Below are 23,213 nucleotides of genomic sequence, written 5' to 3' on the forward strand. Positions count from 1 at the left end.
AGATATCTAGATGAAGGAAGAGAGAGAAACAAGAGCGCTTATGCACCGCTGAATCCACCGCGGCCTGCCGCACTCTCACTTTCGCCGGCGTCGATGACGGTTCTCGTCGTCGTCGGCTCACTGCCGTCTGTGCTCCAACCACCGACTTTTTTTTTCGTTTGACCGTGAGTGTGACACGTAACGCACTAATCCACGCGCTTTTCAACGAAGAGTGTCTCGATAAAGAAAGAGAGAGATAAAGTGTGGAGCATAGAGGGCGCGCTCTCGTAATGATCTCCCGCGTTTGTCTCGTCCACGTGATCGATCGTATCGATTATCGATCGAAGTGAGAGAAACGACACGGCCGCGAGTCGCGTACACAGTTCGTAATCGAAGCTGGTCGACTTGTCGCGAGACTGAACGGAATCACGTTGCTTTTTGATTTACCTCGTGATGAAACTCGAGTAGGGGTTGACGCTCTTGGAGACCTTCGCGACGATAAACCGCGGTCAACCGTGGAGGTGGATCTCGATCGCTGTCTTCGTCTCGGCCGTATATATTAAGGGTGACAGAGGAAAACCGAGAGTGCTCGAAAAGAGGGGGAGAGTAACTCTCTGGCACGAAAGCGGGAGCGAGAAAGCAGAAGGGAGGAGGACGCTGCGTGGGTGGTGGGAGAGAGGGAAAGGTCGGCGGTGGCTCGCGAGGGACTGACTACTCGTATTCCGAGGACTGTTGTTTTCGACGAACTGCTAAGAAACACTCTCGTCCACGCGGACCGGTCTTACGTGTATTCTCCCTTTACGCAGTCTCGCATCGTACGATAACGACTAGTTGTGAGACCAAGATCTATCAGTGATACTTCAATGTTAAGTCGAACGCGATCGGAATTGTGTCTCGCACGTGTTATTCGATATTGTGAAACGTTAAACGTATGACATCTGTCGACACGTTGGAGGTTATGAATGGAGATATTTTAACCAAATTTTCGAACAAGTGATTCACTACTGTTTTTTTAGTGACTAATAGAACTGGATTGTAAATATGTTTACATACATGCATCCAAGAGACGGCGTATTGTGTTGAAATATTACATCAGTGATTTTACACGGACTGTGTATCTTGAAGGATATTCCAAAGGGCACTCGCTCGAAGGACACGTGCTACGAGGGACCAGAAATCGTGACAGATCTCCGAGATATTTGAAAGTGGACAGTGACTGAAATTTTTCTGTGGCACTAGGATACGTCGCGTTTGTATTTCCATGGATCGATTTTCCTGGATGATCGCGGTCTTTTCGGTGAAACGTGATCGCTAGTCATTAGCGTGGAGATAGAACGCGCGGCGCGCGTAAAGTGAGTGATTAGTTCGGAGTGTCGCCGCGAGGGCTTCCGCTGCAGGTGTCACGCCGTCGCAAGACATTGACCGTGACATTCGAGAGACATCCGCGCGGAGATACGGTGAAACGTAGCCACAAACGAGGTGAATCAGTTAGTGACTGAATTATTATTCTAGTGCACGCGTTTTTTCTTTTATTCCTTTTACGATATACTGTGTGACCGACGAAAATACCAAACCTCGATTTTGCTAACTCGTTCACGAGTTTGATTTTGATCGTCATCCATGTGCTTGCGTGTTTCGTGAATGAAGCCGATCGTAACGGTTGTTCGCGAAAGATTTTTAAGTGCAATCCCGTGACCCGCGGCTGCGGGTGAAATATATTAAACGTGGCTCACACGGCGAGGGACAGGGCCGCCGAACTCCAGGCGGAAGTAAGGAGCGCGATCAGGGTTCTTCATGGCTGGTGCCCTAGGCCTCCCCAGGGGCACCGCGGTGACACGGTCCTGATGTCACCACAGACTCAAATGCGAGGAAATCATAGAAACGGAGGACCAACTCAGCAACCACCGCCAGCCACTGTCGTAGTCAGTTCAACGTCCAGTATGAGACCACCGCCACCGCCACCGCCCCCCAGAGCTAGAGCCTCCAACGAGGGCAAAGGCCACCACGAAGAACCGACCAGCTCCATTCCTGATCTCGGTGAGCTATACATTCTTTTCCTTCTATTTTAAGGCTATATTTTCTGTTGGATGATTAAGGAAAGTTATTATGTAAGTCTCTGGACTATGGAGCAAAGTATTGAAATTTCGAACATGGATGGTCTCTTTATTTTGTTACTATAGGGAAAGTGAAATAGTTTCTCGGTTAGAGATACTTTTTAAACGACAGATATAAAAAGTATGTTGCATATTTCATCTTTGAATAGGCTAATGGCGAGTATTTCTTGCAACTTGTTACAACATTGCAGCAATCCATGTTAAACACGGATTTTTCATTTTCGAGAGTTTATTTCGCTCTTAATAAAAATGCATAAAAAATGGTGATTAAGTTTGGATTTTGAGCCTTTCCCATTTATCGAAATCTGCAGAAATTTCGTTTGATATAATTAATCTGCCTTTTTTAACGATATCATGGCGTCTTTTACAGTGACGATTGCAAAAATATCGATAATATTTAGGGTTCAGACGGTAGATCGTCACGATTACGATCGTTTTCTTATTATGCTATCGAATATTCGTAATACATCATATCGTGTGCGTAAAAAATGGGGTAATTTTATCACGATTATCTACTCTTAACGATCGAGTCGATTGGTCCCTGAGCGTGCAGATTTTAGATTCATTATAATGCTTAAATCTCGGCATCGGACCTTGAACTTTAACTTGAATTTACGTGGACTATCCGTGTATCAGTTAATAGCAGAAATTCCTTTCTTTTCAACGTTTTATTTCAAAACTATAAGACTTGATAAACAAAAAATGACAAATTATGGGAGTGATTGGAAGTTCTTGAACAGTAAATATTTTAATTTAATTTCTTATAAATATTACGATATGAGCCAAGTAACGATACGATTAATTTAATCTGCTCTATCTTTGAATTGCTCAAATTCATTTCGATATGTTAAACGAATTTACAAGGAAATTAAAACCAGCGATCGAAAGATAACAATCGAAGTATCGTGTACTCGAATGGAATAGTACATCTAGATACCATAAGCACGCAGTGTATAATGACAAAGAATCATTCACTAAAACGAGTGTTTCCCAATGAGGTTTTGAAAAGCTAAAAATTTCCATTGCCCTTCCCAGCTCGAGTCACTGCTTCAAACACATAAAATAAATATACATTACATCAAAATAAATATACATTATCTCTTTCTATTTTCGTTACATATACCTCTCCGACCTTCAAATATTCGTCTTAGGAAAAACTTGTCTTTTCATCCTTCAAAAAGAAGCAAGTCACTGTCCATTCACCTTGTGACAAATTCGAAGTAAACCACTATTGCCTGCTTGAATGAGAAACACAAGATTTCCCTCGTTTGATCAAGTTACAGGAACATAATTTACAAGCGAGAATAAGAAAGATGTTACATGAAGTTTCATTGTCGATGGAGTACGGAATTTACTGTATTCCAAATTAATTGAGAATTTTGCTAATTATCAGTAATCACATTATTAATCTTCCATAGGCGAAAATATTTTTTCACAGGCAATCTGGATCGTTTATAGCCAAATCTAATCCTTTTTACTGTTTTACACTTCTCAAACTTCCTACTAAATTATATAATTACGCAATATAATTATATAAACATAAATTATGTCTGTAATACCTCTTTCAATAAAAAATGAAAGCTCTTATGGAAATAATTGTAGGGTGAAATTGAAACGATTCAATTTGCTTACGTAAAGTTAATTTGTTATATCAGTTCTTCCCGTAATTAATTTCCGTATTTTATTATAATCCTACACAGGGATGTTTCCCCCTCCCGCCTGGTATTCGCAGAAACTGTTCGCGTACCGACCAGTGTACTATGTTTAGTGTTTACGTCTGTACGTTTCATTAACGATAAGCACCGCTAAGCGCTATCGTCTGCACTGTTCGTGACGACCGGACGTTTGTGTAACGCGAAGGCCGAACTCGTAGGAGATCCGGGGAGAGAAAGTTGACAGCAGCGCGACGCTGCAAAGCTCGATCGAGCCATTTCGTGCCTAAAAATAAGTTTTTCATCTCTTGGACGGAGTAAAAGCCTCCCTCTTACCGCTATCCGGTGTGTATACGCTTTTACTCCGAATATATCGGCGGTCGTGGCGTGTAAGCAAACACTGATACTCGTGGTTTCACCCTGCGGATGCACGAGCTTTTCTATTTCCTTCTTTTCTTCTTGTATTTTTTCTCTGTTCTCTTTTTTTATGTTTTGGTTAAATCACAACGGGGGAGGGGAGGGCGATGTAACCTCTTTGTCGAGCGTCGTGATTTTCACGTGTAATGTGATGTCTGCGTATAGGGAGAACAGATGAAGGTTTGTCTGTAGGGATTTGGTAGATTTCATAGGGAGAACGATGAGGTACGACGTTGGAGTTTAGGTTAGGTTTGTAATTGATAGGGGTGTGGTGTCGGTGAAATATGGTTGTTTCTTTGGAACAAATGACTTCGTATGATTAACCCTTCGTGGAAAGGGTTAGACGATATTTCACTTTAGGATTTCTTTGAAGCGAATCTTTAGTTTTTATTCGAGAACGTTGCAGAGCTTTGGCTCGATGAGAGATTGTATAATATAATAGGCATTATATTTAGGAAGTATCTCAGAATTTTCCTATATTTTTCGATGGTTTATAAAAGCAGAAAAATTAGGGCACGAACAATCCGGTTTGCCTAAGGAGAGGGAATAAATTTGATTATAATAATTGTAATAAAATACGTGTAATAATTACAGAGTGTGTGTAGCATCATAGTTTGATAAAATGATAGTGTGTAACTTTGGTTTTTTTAATAATTCAATTCATCACCTGCGTCCATTCAGAGAAGCATCGTTTTGCTAAACAAATTATAAAGACCGACATAAATCACAAATTTGTAATTCCTCCATCGCTTGAGCATTTTTCTCTTGCAAAAGAGGTAGGTACTCGGTGTTCTCGGCGAGCAGCATGATTGATACTCGTTTTTACGCGTTGTATACAAACGAACTTTGTTAAACAGAGTCGAATCGCTCGAATGCACGTGCACTTGAGCGACATAAAATCCTGTTATTCTCGAAAGTCGAGCCTCGCGAGACAGCAACGCGTTTTACAACCTCTCTTATGTTCGTTATTAATTCAAAATAAATTGGCAACAAGCTGGTAAAGGCAAACGCACCGCCGGAGAAACTGCGACCGAAGGTGAATTGGAAAATGAAAGTAAATCGATGGAGTGGTTCAATAGACACGTTGTTGGAGCGAGGACTTGAGACGAACCGCGTTACGGGGGCTTCGTCCCCTGAAAGCTAATATCTGACCTGCTTGATAATCGATAATCGATCCGTGGTCGATGAACAGAGGCCTCCTTGCTGACGAAACAATCTGCATAAGGCGAACTGCTCGATTCGCGGCTGCTTTATTGATTCAGACAGCACTACCTACGAACAACAAAAAGTCACAGATATTGCATTCTATCCGTTAATTATACGCCATTCGCGTTTCTACGTAATTATGAAGCATTATCATTTTGTGATCATAACAATTTACTGCCATGGAATCAGTAATTTGAAATAATTCCCTTGTAAAACATTTTTGACTGCTTAATATGGAAAGTTAATCGTAGGTTATTTTGAAGTTCTGTCTAGTATTTTAAGGATTTTATTTAGTATTTGTGATTTTAGAAATTGTATTTATTTCATTCAACATTCAAGGTATTTTTAAAGAGAAATTCATTATTTTCTATAATATGTTTTAGTCAAATTTTGTATCTTTTTTTTTTATTGAAGAAGATCAAGTGGTTTATCGTTATTGAATAATATTGAACAATATAATCCTTAAAATATGAGAAATAGAAAATGAACTGTGACAAATGTAGAGCAGTGGAAATTACGATTTTTGGTACATCGAGTCCATAAAGTTTCGTTTCGAATTCATATCGATTTATCGTTAATCGAAAGTGAGTGAAACTATTTGAGTATGCTGGATACCTGTTTGAACTTGTGTATAATATTAATCTCACAAGTATCTCGGTCCCGTTGGAAATTTAAATAACAAACAGTTTCGGCATGGAAGATCAACCGGTTTGTTAAGATGACGACCTCGATATGCAAATACAATTTAAGCCATCGACATGTCGCGCTTAATGTCAGGGTCGTTGATCTATTGATCGTAGGATTGACAAAAAATCAATCACGATTTGCACGTTCTAATCTACATATGTACATCAATTCGTTTCTTTCGTTATATATCGACCAATAAAATCAACGATACATACCGATACAGTTCGTTTAATATGCATATAATTTTTCCATTTTGAAATACCAAAGAAACTGAAATTCGCTAAGACGTCATTCATTTTCATGCTGATGTCGATAATGTTAAATATAATGCAATATAAATTCAGTTTTGTTCATTTTAAGTGCCTGAAGACAATAAAGTTTTATAGGTCATAGATACATTTTATAATATTTCTAAAAATTACAATGGTAATGATACAAATTATACAAATATATAAATTAAATATCTGTTTATTTTTAATTCCTAAAGAAACTAATGCTTGCAAACACCATGGGAAATACATAAAAAATATAGAAACAGTTTAAAAGTAATTAAATACGGTATAGCATAATGCTAGTTAAAAATTGTAAGGCAATTTTATTCGATCAAAAACAACATTTCTGCGTGTTTCTATAGAAATTCCGAGCTAATTTCGAATTTTACAAATTCATTTGGGAAAGCCAGGGGTTGAAAGTTCCTGTTCGCACTACTTCACCATACTCCATGTGCACGACAGGTTGTCGGGTTTGATTTTTGTTCTGATAAACGGCGGTCTGTGGCAGTTGAGAAAATACGGCATTCGTTTCCATGACATTGAACGGGTGGCACGTTATCACAGCTACGATGACGTAGCTGATAAAGGTAGTGGATTCCACGAGCGACGAGGGTTTAGGGTTCGAACGAATCCAATTGCTACTGTTGAGAAAGTGGTGAGAACGTGAAAAACCGTTTTCTACGAATCAAAAATCGTTTTCTATAAATCTACTTGCTCGAGGAACGATTTTGAGAATTGTAAAATTCGTAAAATTTTAAAACGATGTTAATTGGTCCGTGACGTATTCACTAAAACGATCCTTGCTATTTCTTATTTTCTTATTTCCCAGTTTGCAAACTTTATATTTCCGTAAAAGACTGTTCAGAATGGTTTACATGTTTAATTAACGCTTAATTAACGTACTTGAGTCATTCGAATTACGATTCTTTCGATTCGTTCGGTGCTTGATTTAACGTTATCAGTGTCGAAAGATAAAGAATACAAAACGTGCCGCGGCCTCGTTATCCGCTCTCGCCTTTGAAAAATGTGTGTTAATGATGTTTGCATTAGACGACGAGATACATTCAATTTTTAGATCACTATGTGTGTTAAGCGTTATTTTTCGAACTTTGACAGTGTATATCGACAAATAGAGGGAATTATGGAATTATATGGAACAGTAACTTTTCATCTCCAAGCTTTCCCATATTCGTTGTCAGGTTAATCATCGTCTACAAAAATATTATTTGTATTGTATTGTGTCTCAGAGGTCATCGTTGTTTTGATCGAACGACGTATTGTCTGATAAAAGGAAAATTGGAGGCATTTATTTCACTTAACATGCGTGTCAGTTTTCCTTGGCTTCATGAGAATTGTTTATGATAATAGTCAGCGGCTTTTCACGATCTATGTTAATCGCTAGACGAAGGATAAAAGAGTCAATCTCGGTGCTTGCTTTAAATATAGATTCGACGAGATGACGCGAGTGCCGTGACCTTGGCCATGAGAAATTCCGGAAAGCACGCCGAAAACCCGCTGATACGTTTCATCGCGGAGGTGCCCGCATATTGTATTAATAGTGAATGTTCCGTCTCATTTAAAATACTATTTTTCTTTCCACGCTTCAACCTATTCAATGACCCTTTTTACTCGAATTCTTCAAGCAAGTTCCTCTTTTCCAATCAGCAAAATAAAACGTCATTTTATTTTAAATCAGAAATATAAAATTTTGGATTGATGGGATTGTTAGTAAATGGGAAGATAAGGTATTACAATGGAAGTTTTTATCAGGGATATTGCAATTTTTTTCTGTCTATTTATATTATCAAATGTTTGTTCCTTTAAGATTCTGTTTCTTTCTTCAAATAGTAGGGGAAAAGAATTTCTAGAATTTTCTTCATTTCTGTCTTTTCATCCATCTAGATTCTAGACATTTATCAAGTTTGAAGAAACAAAACTATTTATAGCATCATAATACATCATAGAAATATTTTGTGTCTATGATTTCTGTAAAGTCTATTACTTTAATATAATTCTTTATATCTTGGCCAAAAATATTTCCACTTTTTCTTAATTTGCCATTATCTTTATTATTAAGCGTTGGAAGTTCTTCGAGTTATTTTTCGCTTTAATTATCTTCTATATAAACGTTGGATCCGCAAATTCGATATTCGTATCTCACAAACAAATAACCAAAATTATTTTCAATGACTACTTAAAACATATGTCCCCTTTCTATCTCTATTTCGATAACTCGAAAAACTATTCATTTATCATTAATATCCCCATACATGTAGACTGTATACTTATATTCCAAGCTCCTTGTGTTTAAAACCACACATTTTCCAAATGCCAATTTTTTTTTTCTGATCACTTTACGAAACAGCCAATATGCACACCGTTTGGCTATAAATTATGCACGCGCGCTTTATGCAAACCAAATTATATACGCGTATCGTCATCAGTCGAGTCGAAGCGAGGACGAGCACTAGTGGGTTTGTTTGCGCGAACCGCAGACGGGAAAACAACGCAGTGGATTTCGTTTCGCGGTAGTCGGAGCACAGGCAGCTTTATTTGTATTGCAAAGAATGCAGGTAGACACGATGGGGGCGGCGGAGGCGGCAGTCGCGATGTTGATCTTGACTGGGCTAAATCGGTATTTTAAAATAGTCTCCGGTGTTATCGTGGCTCCGTATTATCGGCTGACTGGAGGCCAAGGCCTGCTGACGTGTATTCCCCGATTCGACTAACCTAACAGAGAAAGAGAGAGAGAAAGAGAGAGAGAGAGAGAGAGAGAGAGAGAATCTTGCGACGATTCTAGGTTCCGTTGTACAGTGACCTGGAGAGCGACATCTCGTGAACAAAATTCAACTTTTCGACTTTAATTTCGTACGAAGATTCTATAAGATGATCGATGAGGCACAGTTTTCTGCTTTTACGCGGGACTACGGGGGAAGCTGAAGCCCCTTTTTCTTGATTTTGTAATTTTTCTGTTAGTCGCTGAAGTGAGAAGAAGAATCTATTATACAAATTAGGGACGTGTTGTATAAACACCAATAGTACAATTAATTTCGTCAAAATATTTCAACTTCTTCGACTAATCCACGTGTAGAATTGATTGACAGGTATTTTCCAAAAATCTGTCACTTGCTCAAAGCGAGTTCCAATATATCGCAGTTATTACATTGCATTAAAGTTGGGAAAAACGTTTCGTGGAACAATTATCATCTTTCTTCCTAACGTTTTGCTTGCAAACATACAAAAAATTCGGCGGAAAGAATTTGTCTGGGTCGATTTAAAAATAGTTTAAAGCTCCTCGGTTCCGTAGAGTTCAATGTCAGCCTATTCAGGCTGACACGCAGAGGGTGCGAACCGCTGCGCTTCGCAACGTGTACCATGGGCGCAGACACCCTTCAGTCCTCGTTTCAAGATGCGTCCGTGTGCGTGCATTTGCTACTACATGCACGCAGCACGTGCGCGTCAAGTGCGTGCAGCATTGTCGCTCGTATGCATCATGCACGCCAGTGGTTTCCAAACTTTCCGTTTCGAAATTCCACCCCTATAAATCTGCAATTTGCATTGAGCGTATTACGTGGAAATCTCTAGTCGCTTTACGCATTGAATTGTGATCCTCGTTCGATTTCTGAATATTTTCCTACTCATATATTTATATAATATTTTATCATTTGGATTTTTTCACTTGACTTTTACGTTCTTGTATATTTGATGTTGTTATTCGTTTGAGAGTAAACGCGAGAAGCAATAAAATAAGGAATGGAAAGTCTCGCATAAATTTTCTGGCGTATCTTTCTAGGAAGAAAACGTCAGTCCCTAAAAAGTTGGTAGATCGGAAGAAGGGTCACGGCTCGAAAAGTGGCTACATCGTCGTGTTAACTGATAAGCAGAGCAAATATTTTTAGGACCCCCGTGTCTTTATCTCTGCCCTCGGAATCGTTGGAACCTGTTCGTTCTCGAAAAAAGTTTCAGCCGATCCATTTTCGGTTCTTCCCTCTGGAAGATTTTTCTAATCTCTTTTTTTTCTCTCTATCTATACCATTTCAGGAAATCGAAATTATTTGATAAACCCCATTAACAAATATCGCAGAATGTTTGATAATTTCATACATGTTAATCGTTTTTCACCAGTGGCCACATTTGAAGAAAGGCAAATCGCGAGCTTTTTATTGTCACGAAAGGATATTAAAAAAAGGTTGGTAATTTTGTACACGTTGATAATTTTTCTCCGATAGTCCGATTCAAAAAAAGAGAAACCGCGAATTTTTATTACGAGCAGGGGGGATGGTCGCGACTAATTAATGCATCGTGTAACATGGATCGACAGGGTCACGGAGAAGCGTGCCAACCGTCCAGACACCCCCCTCCCTTTCCCTTCCTTCTACCCCCTCTAGGTCATTTTTTTTCACTGGTCGAATAGCTGTCCCACACACGGTAATTTACAGAATGATCCGAGCTAGAAAAAAATATAGCAAAGTCGCGGCGGATAGGCGATAATATGGGAGCACGTCGATGTTGAAGGCTTCAGGTTCAAGGGTAGAATGCATCGGGCTAATTACTTGTTGCGTGGCGTGTATCTCGGCGATCTTTCTCGACCAGACAGCTAGTTTGTCGGATCGTTATTCGTCTCTTGTAATTTATACGTTGTTTCCTTCTTCGTCCCATGTCAGAACGCAGATGAATATATCTCATATATTTTGCTGCTCTAATTAGTATTAATTATTCAATCATAACTTTGGTTGTAATCTTCTTCTAATATCTTTATCTTTTTTACCGCAAATGGTTTATAAATAGATAGGTACGTAAATGTTGATTCATTTTTCAAAGAAAAGTTCAATATTTTATTATCTATTTGCACTTATATTCTCATAGCTTGAACGCACGTATCACATTACACACACATATAAATCCTATCAGAGTCGTTAATAGAACGCAGATAATTATGTATATTCATAACTCTATGAAGAATCTAAATACGAGATTTGTTTCATTTACTAGGTATCGCAATGAGTGCTTGCATTTGGATATTTCCTATATTTTTATGAATGCGACAATATCTTCAGAATACGTATCAAGCCAAAGAGTGCTCGTTATAATATTTAGTAGATGACACAAATCCTTGTTTAAGTTGCATTTATTTATTTATCCTTTTAAAAGTATGGATTTGTGTAAATATCTGTAATCATGCATTCCGGATATTTCAGTATTCTTAAATTTCGCATAAACGCGCAGAGATCAATCCATTCGTTGTATAATAGACAAATAATAAGTTTCCATTTTCTAGTCAAAAAATTAAAAAACCTCAAATTGCTAAATTCGTCAATTAATTTTAATTGAAAATTTATCATTTTCTAACCAACCAAATTTTTACACGATTCGAGAGAACTCGTTCGAAATTCCTGGCCTCCGATTGTGCGTCAGTGAATCGGTATTTCTCGAAGTAATTAGTGACTTTAAATGTCCTTCTTTCATTTCCCCCGAGCCCATTGTCTGACTAGTTCTGCTCCGTTTCAAGCGACACGCCGCGCCGAGACACCCTGTACGCACGAACACGCTTAAGCGAACGCGACTTCACGTACGAGCGTTTGGCCTCCCTTTCATCCTCCACCATTATTGTCTGCCCTTTTTCTCTGTCCTCTTCCATTCTTTATACGTCGCCCTCGACATCTCTTCTTTTCTCGTGCCGACGCGTGTCTGTCTGGCTCTCTTCTCTTCTCTTCTTTTAGCGACGAGAAAGGGAAAGGGAAGCGACAGGGCGCTCCTCCACGGTACGGTGGTGGAAACGCATTCGTCGGAATGAAAGATTTTTCACCCCTTCAGCCAGCTTGGCCGTCTCTTTGAGTCTTAACTCGATCTTAATTGCCGCTCGGTGAATGGGATTGCGGGACTTCGGAAATCGAGAAAAAAGCTTTTTTCTCGTTCACCAGACGATGCAGACTGTGGTTAATGTCATTGAGCAGTTTCAAGGAATCGAGTGTCTTTTAGTATTTTTAATAGGGTTTCGTACAATTTACGAAGTAAAAGTCCGTCTTCGCATCGAACAAACGACGCAGTCTGTGGTTAACGTTATTCAGGAATTTCAAGGAATTTTTCTGAATATTTTTTCGTAGGGTTAATTGCGCTTTTATTTGCGATTATACGAGTAATATTTAGATGAAAATTCTTGAAGGTGAAAGTACTGGCAAAATTAAACTTCGTTACTGCAATTATGTAGGGTATCGATCTTAAAAAATTTAATAATGCTATATATATATATATATATATAATACAGGTATTATTTCGTTTCGAAGGAAAAATCGAAACAAATTTGTGACTTTTTAATCGAAACGTCAGTATAACGCCTATTTTAATGTAAATTTAAATGCGTTGTTTTATGTATTTTTATTTATTGAATCTTGTTTTTCACGTTTTTAACAAACTGCCGGAATCTGACATTCTCCTACCTATATTGTAATTCGTTCGAAACAGGCATCGTTGCAATTCGCCGTAACAGACATGCGAAAATATCGTGAAATTTAACAAGTTTTATTACGAATATTTAAAAATTCACGTGTCATACGTGCGAAGAAAGAAACATTTGAAATTCATAATTCCTCCAATAAATAATGTTCCTTTTTTTTTACAAAAATATAATTCGTCTTTCGAAATAAAATAATCACATCTTCCTATCACAAAAAAAAAAATACTATGCGGAATACGCTGCAATTTAATCAGCAGAAAAATTTCGTTAACAAATTTCATGTTAAACGATAATACGAGTTGGAAAATTAAATTCGTAACATTCCCTAAATATAGAATTGATTTAATTGCGAACGATAGATCAAAGATCAAGCATTATACTGTACAATTAGTTGATAAACGAGTTTCATCGAGTCTTTCTTTGGTAGGTGACGGTTGTGTAGCGACAGAGATCTCTTGATTCCGGGCTTGTCAGCACCGGATATTTCAAGTGCGACGTAAATCCATCGTATAATTATTGTTTCTTGAAACGGGCCGACCACTTCGGCCCGTCTCGTCGGAACGTCTGAATGCGTCAATCGTGACGGCATTGTTCGTTCAATGAAAGCGATAGAATGGTGGCGAGAGCAATGCTCCTCGAGAGAGTGCATCGGCGAAGTGCACCGCCTTGACCCTGCCTCTGTTGCACCGCTCTTGATTCCATGGCCCAATTTAAAGCGGATCCGAGACTACATTTTCAAAACAACCTCATCTCGTTCTTTCGTTCTTCTAATCTATCCCTCTTAATCAGAAGAGAAAGAAGAAAACGACCCTTGTTTATAGAAGATTTTATTTAGATGTACATCCCCGTTCAAAACTTTGAGCTACTCTTTTAAACGAAATAAATTTTCTCGTAAGCGTTTACGAGGAATCAGTATATCATAATAATTATAAATAACATTCCCAGATATAATGAATTACAGTTTCAATACTATAAAACAGCGTTGTATCGTAAAACATTTATTTATTTAAGAAAGTCGTTATTTCCTTTGTCATCCTAACATGCGCCAAACTTTTCTTATATACTTTTGTACAAAAGTTCAAATTTACATTCTTTTATGTCACGATGACTGTATAGCTTTCTTTCGTTTCTGTTTGTTTGTGGTATAAAATTGTAAATATACTGAGACGGATATATATATATATATATATATATATATATATACGGTTAAAGATACAGTTGTTATACGGTAATATATAAAATCGAAGATTCGTAGTATCGAAATATGACACAGAGCGTATCTTATAAATTTTATTCCTCTTTTTTATGACATTTTTTTAAGTGGAACTATTTCTTTGAAGTTTTATAGGCGAAAGTTCAAGGTAAGGGGCGATGTCTTTTCCAAAGCGGGATCATGTTGAAAACAAGGTTTTAAAAAACGTGAAGTTTTTAGTGCTTGAGTCACGTGGTGCTTGAACTGCAGCAGGCGCTGTAAAAACTTTTTAAGCTTTTTTCCCCCCCCCCCCTATGTTTTCCTTTCCGTGAATTTGTGTAAAAAATTGACAGCACATGGAATTAAATTTTTTATACGAAATTCATGGATATAATCTCTGTAGAATTCTTAAAAAATTAAATAAAATAAATTCTTGTTTACCATAAAAAGCAGGTTGTGTAATGCTGCACGATCTCGAAAAGACGTAATCGTAGTATCATTAAGCTCTCATACCAGATATTCTATCAAAAATAAATTTTGCAATCGTGTTATCATTTATAATTTATCAACCGTTTATCGCTCGCGTATTATGCATAAACAACGAACAACAAGTATCTGATCGCAGATCTTTACTAATTATAACGTAATATAATATATAATTTAATAAATATATAGTATGATTGTATTAACGTATGAAAAAATTATGCAGAACGAAGATGAACAGATAAACTGCAGATTGCTTCTAATTCTTTTCATTTATTTTAGAATTCCAGACAGTTTCTTCTCTTATTTCTTCGCTTCGAATGTGGCTGCATTAAAACAGAGAAAAGATTAGTGTATGAAATAACGAAGCGAGAAAAAGTTTAGGGGAACAGGCATCTGAGGAACGATAATCAACGGTCGAGACAGAAGAATTCGAGGCGTATAGTAGTTGTTATCAGTCAAGGTCAAGTGATAGGAAGCCTCGCTTTTATTTAGTTTCATTTCATCGAACGACTCGATCGTTTTAATTTTTCTCTCTTCGTATTTTCCACGAAGAAATTTTTTCAAATTTTGTGACATTTAAAAATACTTTATTTCGATTTCGAATTCGAAGAATTATAGAAATAGACAGGCTGATTTTAATCTGTCCTCGGGCGGAGGATAGACGGCCGTAAATTTGGACAAATTTGAAATTCTCCGAAAAGAAACCGAAAGTGCATTTTCCTGGGTACCTTTTTCTTTTCTTTTATTCAAGAGCAGATACAAATATAGGTGTAGACGTAATTTACGTATCCTACAATATTGCGGATTTATTTTGAAAAGTCGCAATACTTGCCAATTTTTCGAGTAGTGTGACACGGATGTACATTTTGTATGACATTTTTTTCTACTTGTGTGTTCGTTGTGTCATTTAAGTTTTTAATTTCAGATCTATCATTAACATGAAATTTAATATTTTGCTTCTCATCGAAATATTTAACACTACTCGTGTAAACTTCAATGATATCTAATTAATGGGTCGGCCTGTAGATATTTAATTAATAAGGGAGCTTCTTGAAAGAAATTGAATGGATGCAACTATCGATTTCTTATCAATTTTACCAATGGCCTCCTACAAAAATTACCATGCCATGTTTCATTTAATTATTCAACGAGAATTAATCTACTACCATATACCTTGTACTTGTTCAAGTGAAATCGCATCGAAGGAAATAAACAAACGAAATTTCACGAAGAAAATTGGGTAAATTATTGCATACTGTGTTACAAAAATCCTCAATTCTCACTCAACGCCAATATTTCACCCCATACTCTACTGCAAAAATTCTCAATCTTAGATCTTAGATCAAGATTATCAATCAGAATCTATCTATTACCAAATTGCTTGTAGTTATTTTTATCGAAGCGTATCATCCCATCAGGAGGAAACTAGAAGAAAGAATCTCTTGAAGAGACCTCGAACGTATCGATATCTACTTCTTGCCATTTATCTGCAACTTTCCTCGCTCTACTCTCTATTGCAGAGAGACCTCACTAATCTCACTCGATGTCGTATTTCGTATACGATAATATAGCATATATGCAAATGTGTTATTGTATTAGTTTGCTGGTAAAATATCGAACCAATGGAAAACTACACCGACTCGATGACAATGACTGAGAAAATCAGCGTGGACCGACAGGAACGAGAGTTCGAAAGTACCGCGGTCCGCAAAGTATTACCTAAGCGTTCCAAGCGTTTTCTCCTTTCTGAAAGACATATCGTTATTCAGTAAAATCTACCCAGTAAATCTCTCTCTGCTCACATTGTTGTCGCTAAGAATCACACAGGCGCAGTTGATGCGACGTTAAAACCTATATAACAAAAAAAAATAATAACAAAATAGAAAAACTAAGAAAAGAAGATGGACAAGACTCTACAGCGGAAGAACCTATCAATTTGGACGCTGTAACGTCGCCAAACGTAAAAGACATTATTCTGGGTTGTGCAAGCGCAGAAACGGAGCGTTGCTGACGGAAAACGCGTCGGGTCGGCGTACCGCGATTCCGCCAGCTCCACCCGCTCGAATAGAGGCGCGCGCGCTTGCAAACCGACGCCAGTGGAAAGGGTGACCATACGAAGAGTTCAGTGTCTCGCAATGACCCCTGTTCGCTCGGCAGTGCAAGGCAAGGGGGAATGACCTAGTCCCCTTGCTCGCTTGCTACCGCTGCTGGTACGCTCCTGTCGCGCCGCAACCCGCTTCACCTTCGCGTCACGTCGACATTGCGGTTCGTCATCCCCAGAGGGAGGCACGATTCCTCTTTTCTCGGAACTTACATGCCACCACCCTCTTAACTTCCTCCTTCCATCGGCCTTGCCTCTTGCCTTCGATTGATCATCTGGCCGTGCACTTTTCGTTCTCTTGATAAATTATACGGATTAAATAAACGACAGACGTTTAGGGGTACGTGTGATGTTTTAGAATGATTTGATTGGGAAGGTGGTAAAGAGGGTATGGAATTGCCGTGCTAGTGGTCGTTGAAGCGGGCATCGGTTAGGTGGAAGTTTATGAGATTGAGGTTTGTTGAGTTAATATGATATAAAAATTGAATCGTTCTGGTTGAACGTGGCTTAGTACATACGCGACCGCTTATAATTATTCTTCGTTCCTTTCTTTTTTTATTTTCTTCTAATTTTATGTTATTTTCAGCCTATTATTTTTTTAACAAGCTAAATAATGGTCCCTTGCTATTGGTAGTATATACGATTCTTTATTGGGTCAAGGAACACTGTTTTGGTTGCTATATTGATTAGAAATTATCGTAGTCCTTATCAGTTACTCAGGAAATGCTTATCTAGTCGTTCGAATAATTAGCAATAATCGATCATGTATAATAAGAATAAGAATTTTTTTATTTGACAATTTTAGTCCACGATATAACCTACTTCCGCCTTATATTAAGGATAATTGTTCTATTCTTCTTATACCGACTATATACATACATATATTTTTCGCTTAAATATCCCATATATTATCATTATCTTCGATCCATTCTTGGTCCATTCTTCGCCTATCCTTCTTTCCTTAACCTAATTACTTTACACACCGCAAAATCCCACCATAAATACATCTTCACTAAATTCCCCTTGCCCCTACTTCTCATTACGGTTGCATAATTTAAAGCAATCTGCTTCACGTCACAAACAGCGCGCCCTTAAAAGCGTTGAAAAATTGTGAATAGCGAGTAGGAGGAGGGAGTAGGAAATCGTAATGGTATAAGTCAACTCACTTCCAGTTTACATAAAACAGCGTTGCGGGCTTACCAAACAAATTATATTTACAACCTGGTCGTTCTATCTAAACTGCGGATATCTATGCAAATTTATATATTGTATTTATGCATATAATTTAAAAACTAAGACGCAGGTAGACATCTGTTTCATTTACTAAATATCATAGGGAGTACTGTATTTTCGATATTTTATATGTTTTTGCATTTTCTGTGCAATCCAAAAGATTTTCTCTGGATGCATAAACATTTGCAATCCAGTCAAAACTTAATTACCAAATTTAACGAATGATCAACGTTTAATAAATGAAACAGCTGACTACATTCGAACTATCAGAAGCTTGAGTCACAGCGCTATGATTTCCTCATATACCGTGCGGTCCCTCTGATAAACAATACTGTCCCCATCACGCGATCGTCACGGAATTAGCACTCGCGGCAGGTGCGACGGGCCGGTATATATCGCGGCTGTGAATAATTCACCGCCAATCGGCCGACGGGAGTCAAGGTGGGAGCGGTTGTCGAACGTCGTCGCCGCGACATCGATCATTGACCTGCCCCGAAGTTTAAGGTCCCGACAAGTGGATGGATGCCAGGGTTCATCAGCACCGACGTCGCCGCGCGATCATTGGAGGGGGTGATGAGAGAGAGAGAGAGAGAGAGAGAGAGAGAGAGAGAGAGAGAGAGAGTGTGGCTCCCTTTTCATCGCGCGAATCGGAAGAAAACCAGAGGAAGAGGAGAAAGAAGGATTTTACGATAGCCCTCTTTCCCGGTTTCTCTTCTTCCCCCCGTTGCACCCTCTAGCGAGGTGGTTTATGCCTTCCTGAGAGACCGATATGCTACGCCGAGACACCCTCTAACCCCTTGAGCCGCGACCCCTCGAACACAAAGTCTTTTCCACCCCTTCTTCGACGTCGGCGGGAAAACGACCGTCAGAGTAGCGAAGAGAAAGGGGGGTGGAAGAGGGCGGAGGAGGGGGAGGGAAAGGGGTGACGACGATGCCATTGCACTGCACTGGGTGAGGGTCATTACTCCGAGCAAGGCGAGCCGGTGACCTCGGCGCCAACGCCCGGAATCGATCCAACACCCTCTGCCGCACTCCCCTTGCCACCCCCACCAGTCTGCCGTGTCTGACACGGGGTGCAATGCACCGTACGATTCTCTACTTTTATTATACTTGTGCGCTGTGTGCATGCACCGACAGAGGGCACAAGATACTGTTACTTTTTTGGGGCTGTTAACGTGGCATTGCTTTGTTGAGAGATTTTCAGCCACTGACTCTGTTTTCGTTCGGTGAACTTGAGATTTTTTAACCTCTTCGGCGCAGCGCTCGTCCGCCGCGTAGCGTCATTTGCGGGCAACCGCGAATACTTGAACCGAATTTACACCCTTTCACTTTGGATGACCGTCGCGCATGATCCATCGAAGAATATTGTTTTCATCCGCGTTTCGTTCAAAGTGGAGCCAATCTCTACCTTGGATGGATCATCCACGATGATCGTACAGAGGGAAAAGGTATGGATTCGGTATGGATTTATTTTAACCGATCGCAATCCAATGATAATCAGTTCAACCGAGAAATTGGACAAGAGGTGCCCAATGACGACCTATGACAAAGTGCATGCTGTATGTTTTTGACGATGTTGCATTTAGTCGAGGCTCGGTAACGGGATGCGTTTCACGACTATCGACTATCGAAGATGTTAAGGGACAGATAGTATGTTGCAGTCCGGTGACCCAGACATTGAGTCACGCGATATAGGTTGCTATAGTGGAAGAGGCGTCTGGCTCATCTGCCGAGATTTATGTTATCGGTATATTGTAGATTTTTATAATAAATGTGTATTCTCGTGGAGGTAAACAAAGAAGTATTGGGTCTAAATAGAGATCTTTTTTACCCTCAACGGTAAAATAAGGTTCCCGTGAGGAAAGATTTAGTAGGTCGAATGAGTCAAGTGTTCGTTTCCGTGGACGTTTTAATGGTTCTTTAGATATTGATTTAGGTGGTTGTTTCCACAATCAAAGCAAGTAAGGGGGAAAATTGGACGAAATTATTTAAGGGCGGTGCGAGGGTGTTAATAAAAGAGGATAGCGGTACCGGGTGAAGCGAACGAGATCCGGGTCATTTAGTGTGATCGACAACGAGGGTCGATCCGACGCGATTATGGGGTGATTGGGTGACTAGGTGAGTTCAGGCGCAAATTTTACTTTTCTTTGGGTCGGGAAAGGCTTCGATGGGATACGAGTTTGTGGTTTATAATGATAGCGATTGAACGTGAAATTAAATTATTAAATTCGTTGAAAGCGCGTACATATTTTTAACAATTGTCGAAACAGAATATCTGGAATACGGAGTATTTCTATTATTGACATGATGTTGATACCTTGCATATCGCAGGTGATAACATTTCTTTTAATTTTTACCTCCAAGCTGTTAGAAGAATCGCGTAACTGTAACTAGTTCTGTCTGCGATGAATATCAACTACAGGTGTCTCAGAATGTCTTTAACTGGAACTAGAGTAGCAGGTAACTAAACATCGATTTAACGCTATGTGAAACCAATATATCTCGTCGAGTATTAAAATTTCTACACATAATGAGTCACTATTATCATCTGCATTTATGCCAGCGCGGAAAGCGAATTATAGAAATCTCTTCAAAAAATAGAATCTACTCCAGTACATTGGAAGTGTTATAAATCGTTAATATTCTCATATAGCATAATATGGTAATTAATATAATATATTATGGTAATTAATAATAATTCGAAAAAGATAATTATATGAAATAGTTTATTAAAACGCGAGCAAATATAATTATAACCTGATGAAATAATTCCATATGATGAATTAACGTGGGTAGAACATTGGCACCTGTTAGACGTGTTTCATGGCCGAGTCGAGCGAGAAAGATTAATCAGGACGAGGTGATAATTTAACCGAGGCTCATTAAGCAACGATACGCGCGCGAACATCGTGGGTGTTTGATACTCTCCTCGAGATAAATGCCGATGACTAAGGTTGCATGAATAGCGTACGAGCTCGTGAATGAGAAACGGATGCCTGTAATTTACGGTGAGTCATTCAGTTCGATTCTAATAGAGTCTTCCCATTAGCGCGCCATTACCTCTTCATTCTACGGCACGTAACGACATTTTTCTTTCCACGTGTAATTATAATACGAGTTGTCCTTTTCTGGAATTAAAAAAAATTTTTTAGAGTTTCAGTCCAAGAAGTCCGAGAACTCCTTTCTACTTTTCAGTAATTTATATTCTACGAGTTTTTTCTGTAACATCTTACGATAGATATATCTTATATACGATAAGTAAAAAGCATTGCTCGATCGATACGTCGAAAATTTTCAAAATTTTGCCGGCCGATTTTTCTGAATTTTCGAGATTCCGAGGATACAACACAGATGGCTCTTTCATGACGGGCCCAAACTAGGCCCTGAATCTTCGTGGCCCTTCGTCGCCGCTAGGTGTCGACAGAAGTTTTGGAAAAGAGAAATCCGCCCCTTAAATCTTCCTTTAGATTTTCTATAAAAGTAGATCTATCGTTTAGTGTCATTAGAATATTACGTCTCTATTCAATTTCCAAATAATCTGTTAATAACTTCTACATCATTTTCTTCTAACTTCTACATCAGTAACCTTCCCTATTATTCAACTTCTTTGTTTTTTTAATTTTCATCACGATATTAAAGTTCGTTTTATATCAGGAATGACCTCACAGATAGCAAGTTGTTTAAAAGGTCTTAATATCTTCCTGATATTGACGAATTTCTTCCAACTTCCGGTAGCCATTGTCCGGACAGTAAAACAGCCACGTGTCGAGATGTTACATCCGTTACGCAAAACCATCTCTTGTGTAAAGGGGTTTCGTATTACGGCGTGTGTCACGTTTTACGTTTCCTTTGATCTCCCAGATCTATCGGCGGATTCAACGAGTGTGCTATTTCTTGTTCATTTATTTTCGCGAATGTTTGCCACGCGAATTAATTTTTGTTCTTCATCTTACATCAATAGTCTTCCTTTCTTTATTTTTCATTCACTCGATTAAATTTTTCTTCTGATTTAAAAAAACAAAGGAAGAAAATGGAACAGTTTAATGTTACTTGTACACAAGATAGTCACACGTTGTAGAAATTTGCGAAATAGGACTATTCACGTTTGAAAAGGATCCCTCTTAAACCTCTGAAGGATAGAAAGATTTTTGAAACGAACACCGTGAGAACTGGCCCGAAAGGATTGTTTGCATTGAGGTATGCAGATGCATTTTGGGAAATGGACAGACAAATATAAATTTATACCTTTAGTTGCCCCTTTTCCATGATGTATGGAGAATCTCACGAAACTGCATCACCTGTGTCCGGTTTTGTATAGAGTGGGACAATTGACTTCGTTGTTGAACAAGAATTAAACAAGAGATTAATACATCGAATAATTATTCTATTCAAAATTACAGCACGCTAAATATCTCAGTACAATATATATATATATATTGTAAATAGTGTAAATATAGACAGTAGAATTACTAATTTATATTCGTTCACTGATATTTTGCCAAGTCCCGTGTTTTCATTACTTAACAATGTTTTACCAAATTTCAATGTTGGATTTCTTCGAAAACAATTTTTCTTCCGTCCGCATATTAAGACGAAACAATCCTACAATTTCCTGTCTTTTTCCTTACTAATCTCTTCCGACCACCTTCTCTGAATAACCTCGAACTATGGCCTGCTATTGTTCAAAGACTTTCTTCTTGAAATCATTTAAAAGTTTTTACGTTTGACATACAATACCATAAGTAGCTTGCCGATTCCTAAGTAAATTTATATTTTTACAAACACCATTAAAAGAACAGGACTTGCGTGCAGACGTTTGTATATTGTGCAAAGTTTTATATAAAAACTGCACAGAGTACCTAAAGTGTAATACTCCAATAAAATACCTTAATTTTTGCGTCTTTAAGTTTTACACAGAAATCATCGCGATCTAACCGTTCCGCGCGTTCGTTCGTCTTTAGGTTCTACGTAAAATCCCATAACCATAAGTGTTACCAATTTCGACAATATTCTGCCCTACGCTGAAACGAGCATCTATCGAAATCATGATCGACACGCGGAAGTCGTAATCCTGCTGCATCGCGTTACACGTTGCACGCGTCGCACCCCCGCGAAACACGAGACCTTGGTAGCTTCCGTGAGCCTTGCTCGTGGCATAATAAGGGGTGTTCTCTGCAAGTTGCATAATACCGAAGTGGTACGCGTGTCTGAACGCAGCTGTTCGCCGCATCTCGTCACGCGCGCTTCTCATTGTGACGCGCGGCCGGAAAAGAAGCGGAAAGGGGGATCCACCGGTTGGAAAGGGAAAACGAGCCGCGCAACAACCGGCCAGAAGGTTACGCGAAGGATCGAATTTTGATTCGAACACGCCCTCTCCTCCTCGCGGTCTTTTTCGATCGACACGCGTGCTGGTACTGGTG

The 23,213-nt window shown here is 38.8% G+C and overlaps 1 protein-coding gene across 1 annotated transcript in view; it reads left to right on the forward strand.

The window, feature by feature from the left end:
• Positions 1 to 864: 864 nt before the first annotated feature.
• The window catches only part of LOC122572355 (formin-J-like), a 54,336-nt gene continuing 31,987 nt past the window's right edge, over positions 865 to 23,213 (forward strand). The window contains exon 1 of the mRNA XM_043737232.1: positions 865 to 2,016. Within this exon, the coding sequence (XP_043593167.1) occupies positions 1,824 to 2,016 (193 nt within the window). The 5' untranslated portion in view covers positions 865 to 1,823. The remainder of the gene's footprint in view (positions 2,017 to 23,213) is intronic.

The sequence above is a fragment of the Bombus pyrosoma genome, linkage group LG11 (assembly GCF_014825855.1).
Source record: "Bombus pyrosoma isolate SC7728 linkage group LG11, ASM1482585v1, whole genome shotgun sequence".
Lineage (NCBI taxonomy): Eukaryota > Metazoa > Arthropoda > Insecta > Hymenoptera > Apidae > Bombus > Bombus pyrosoma.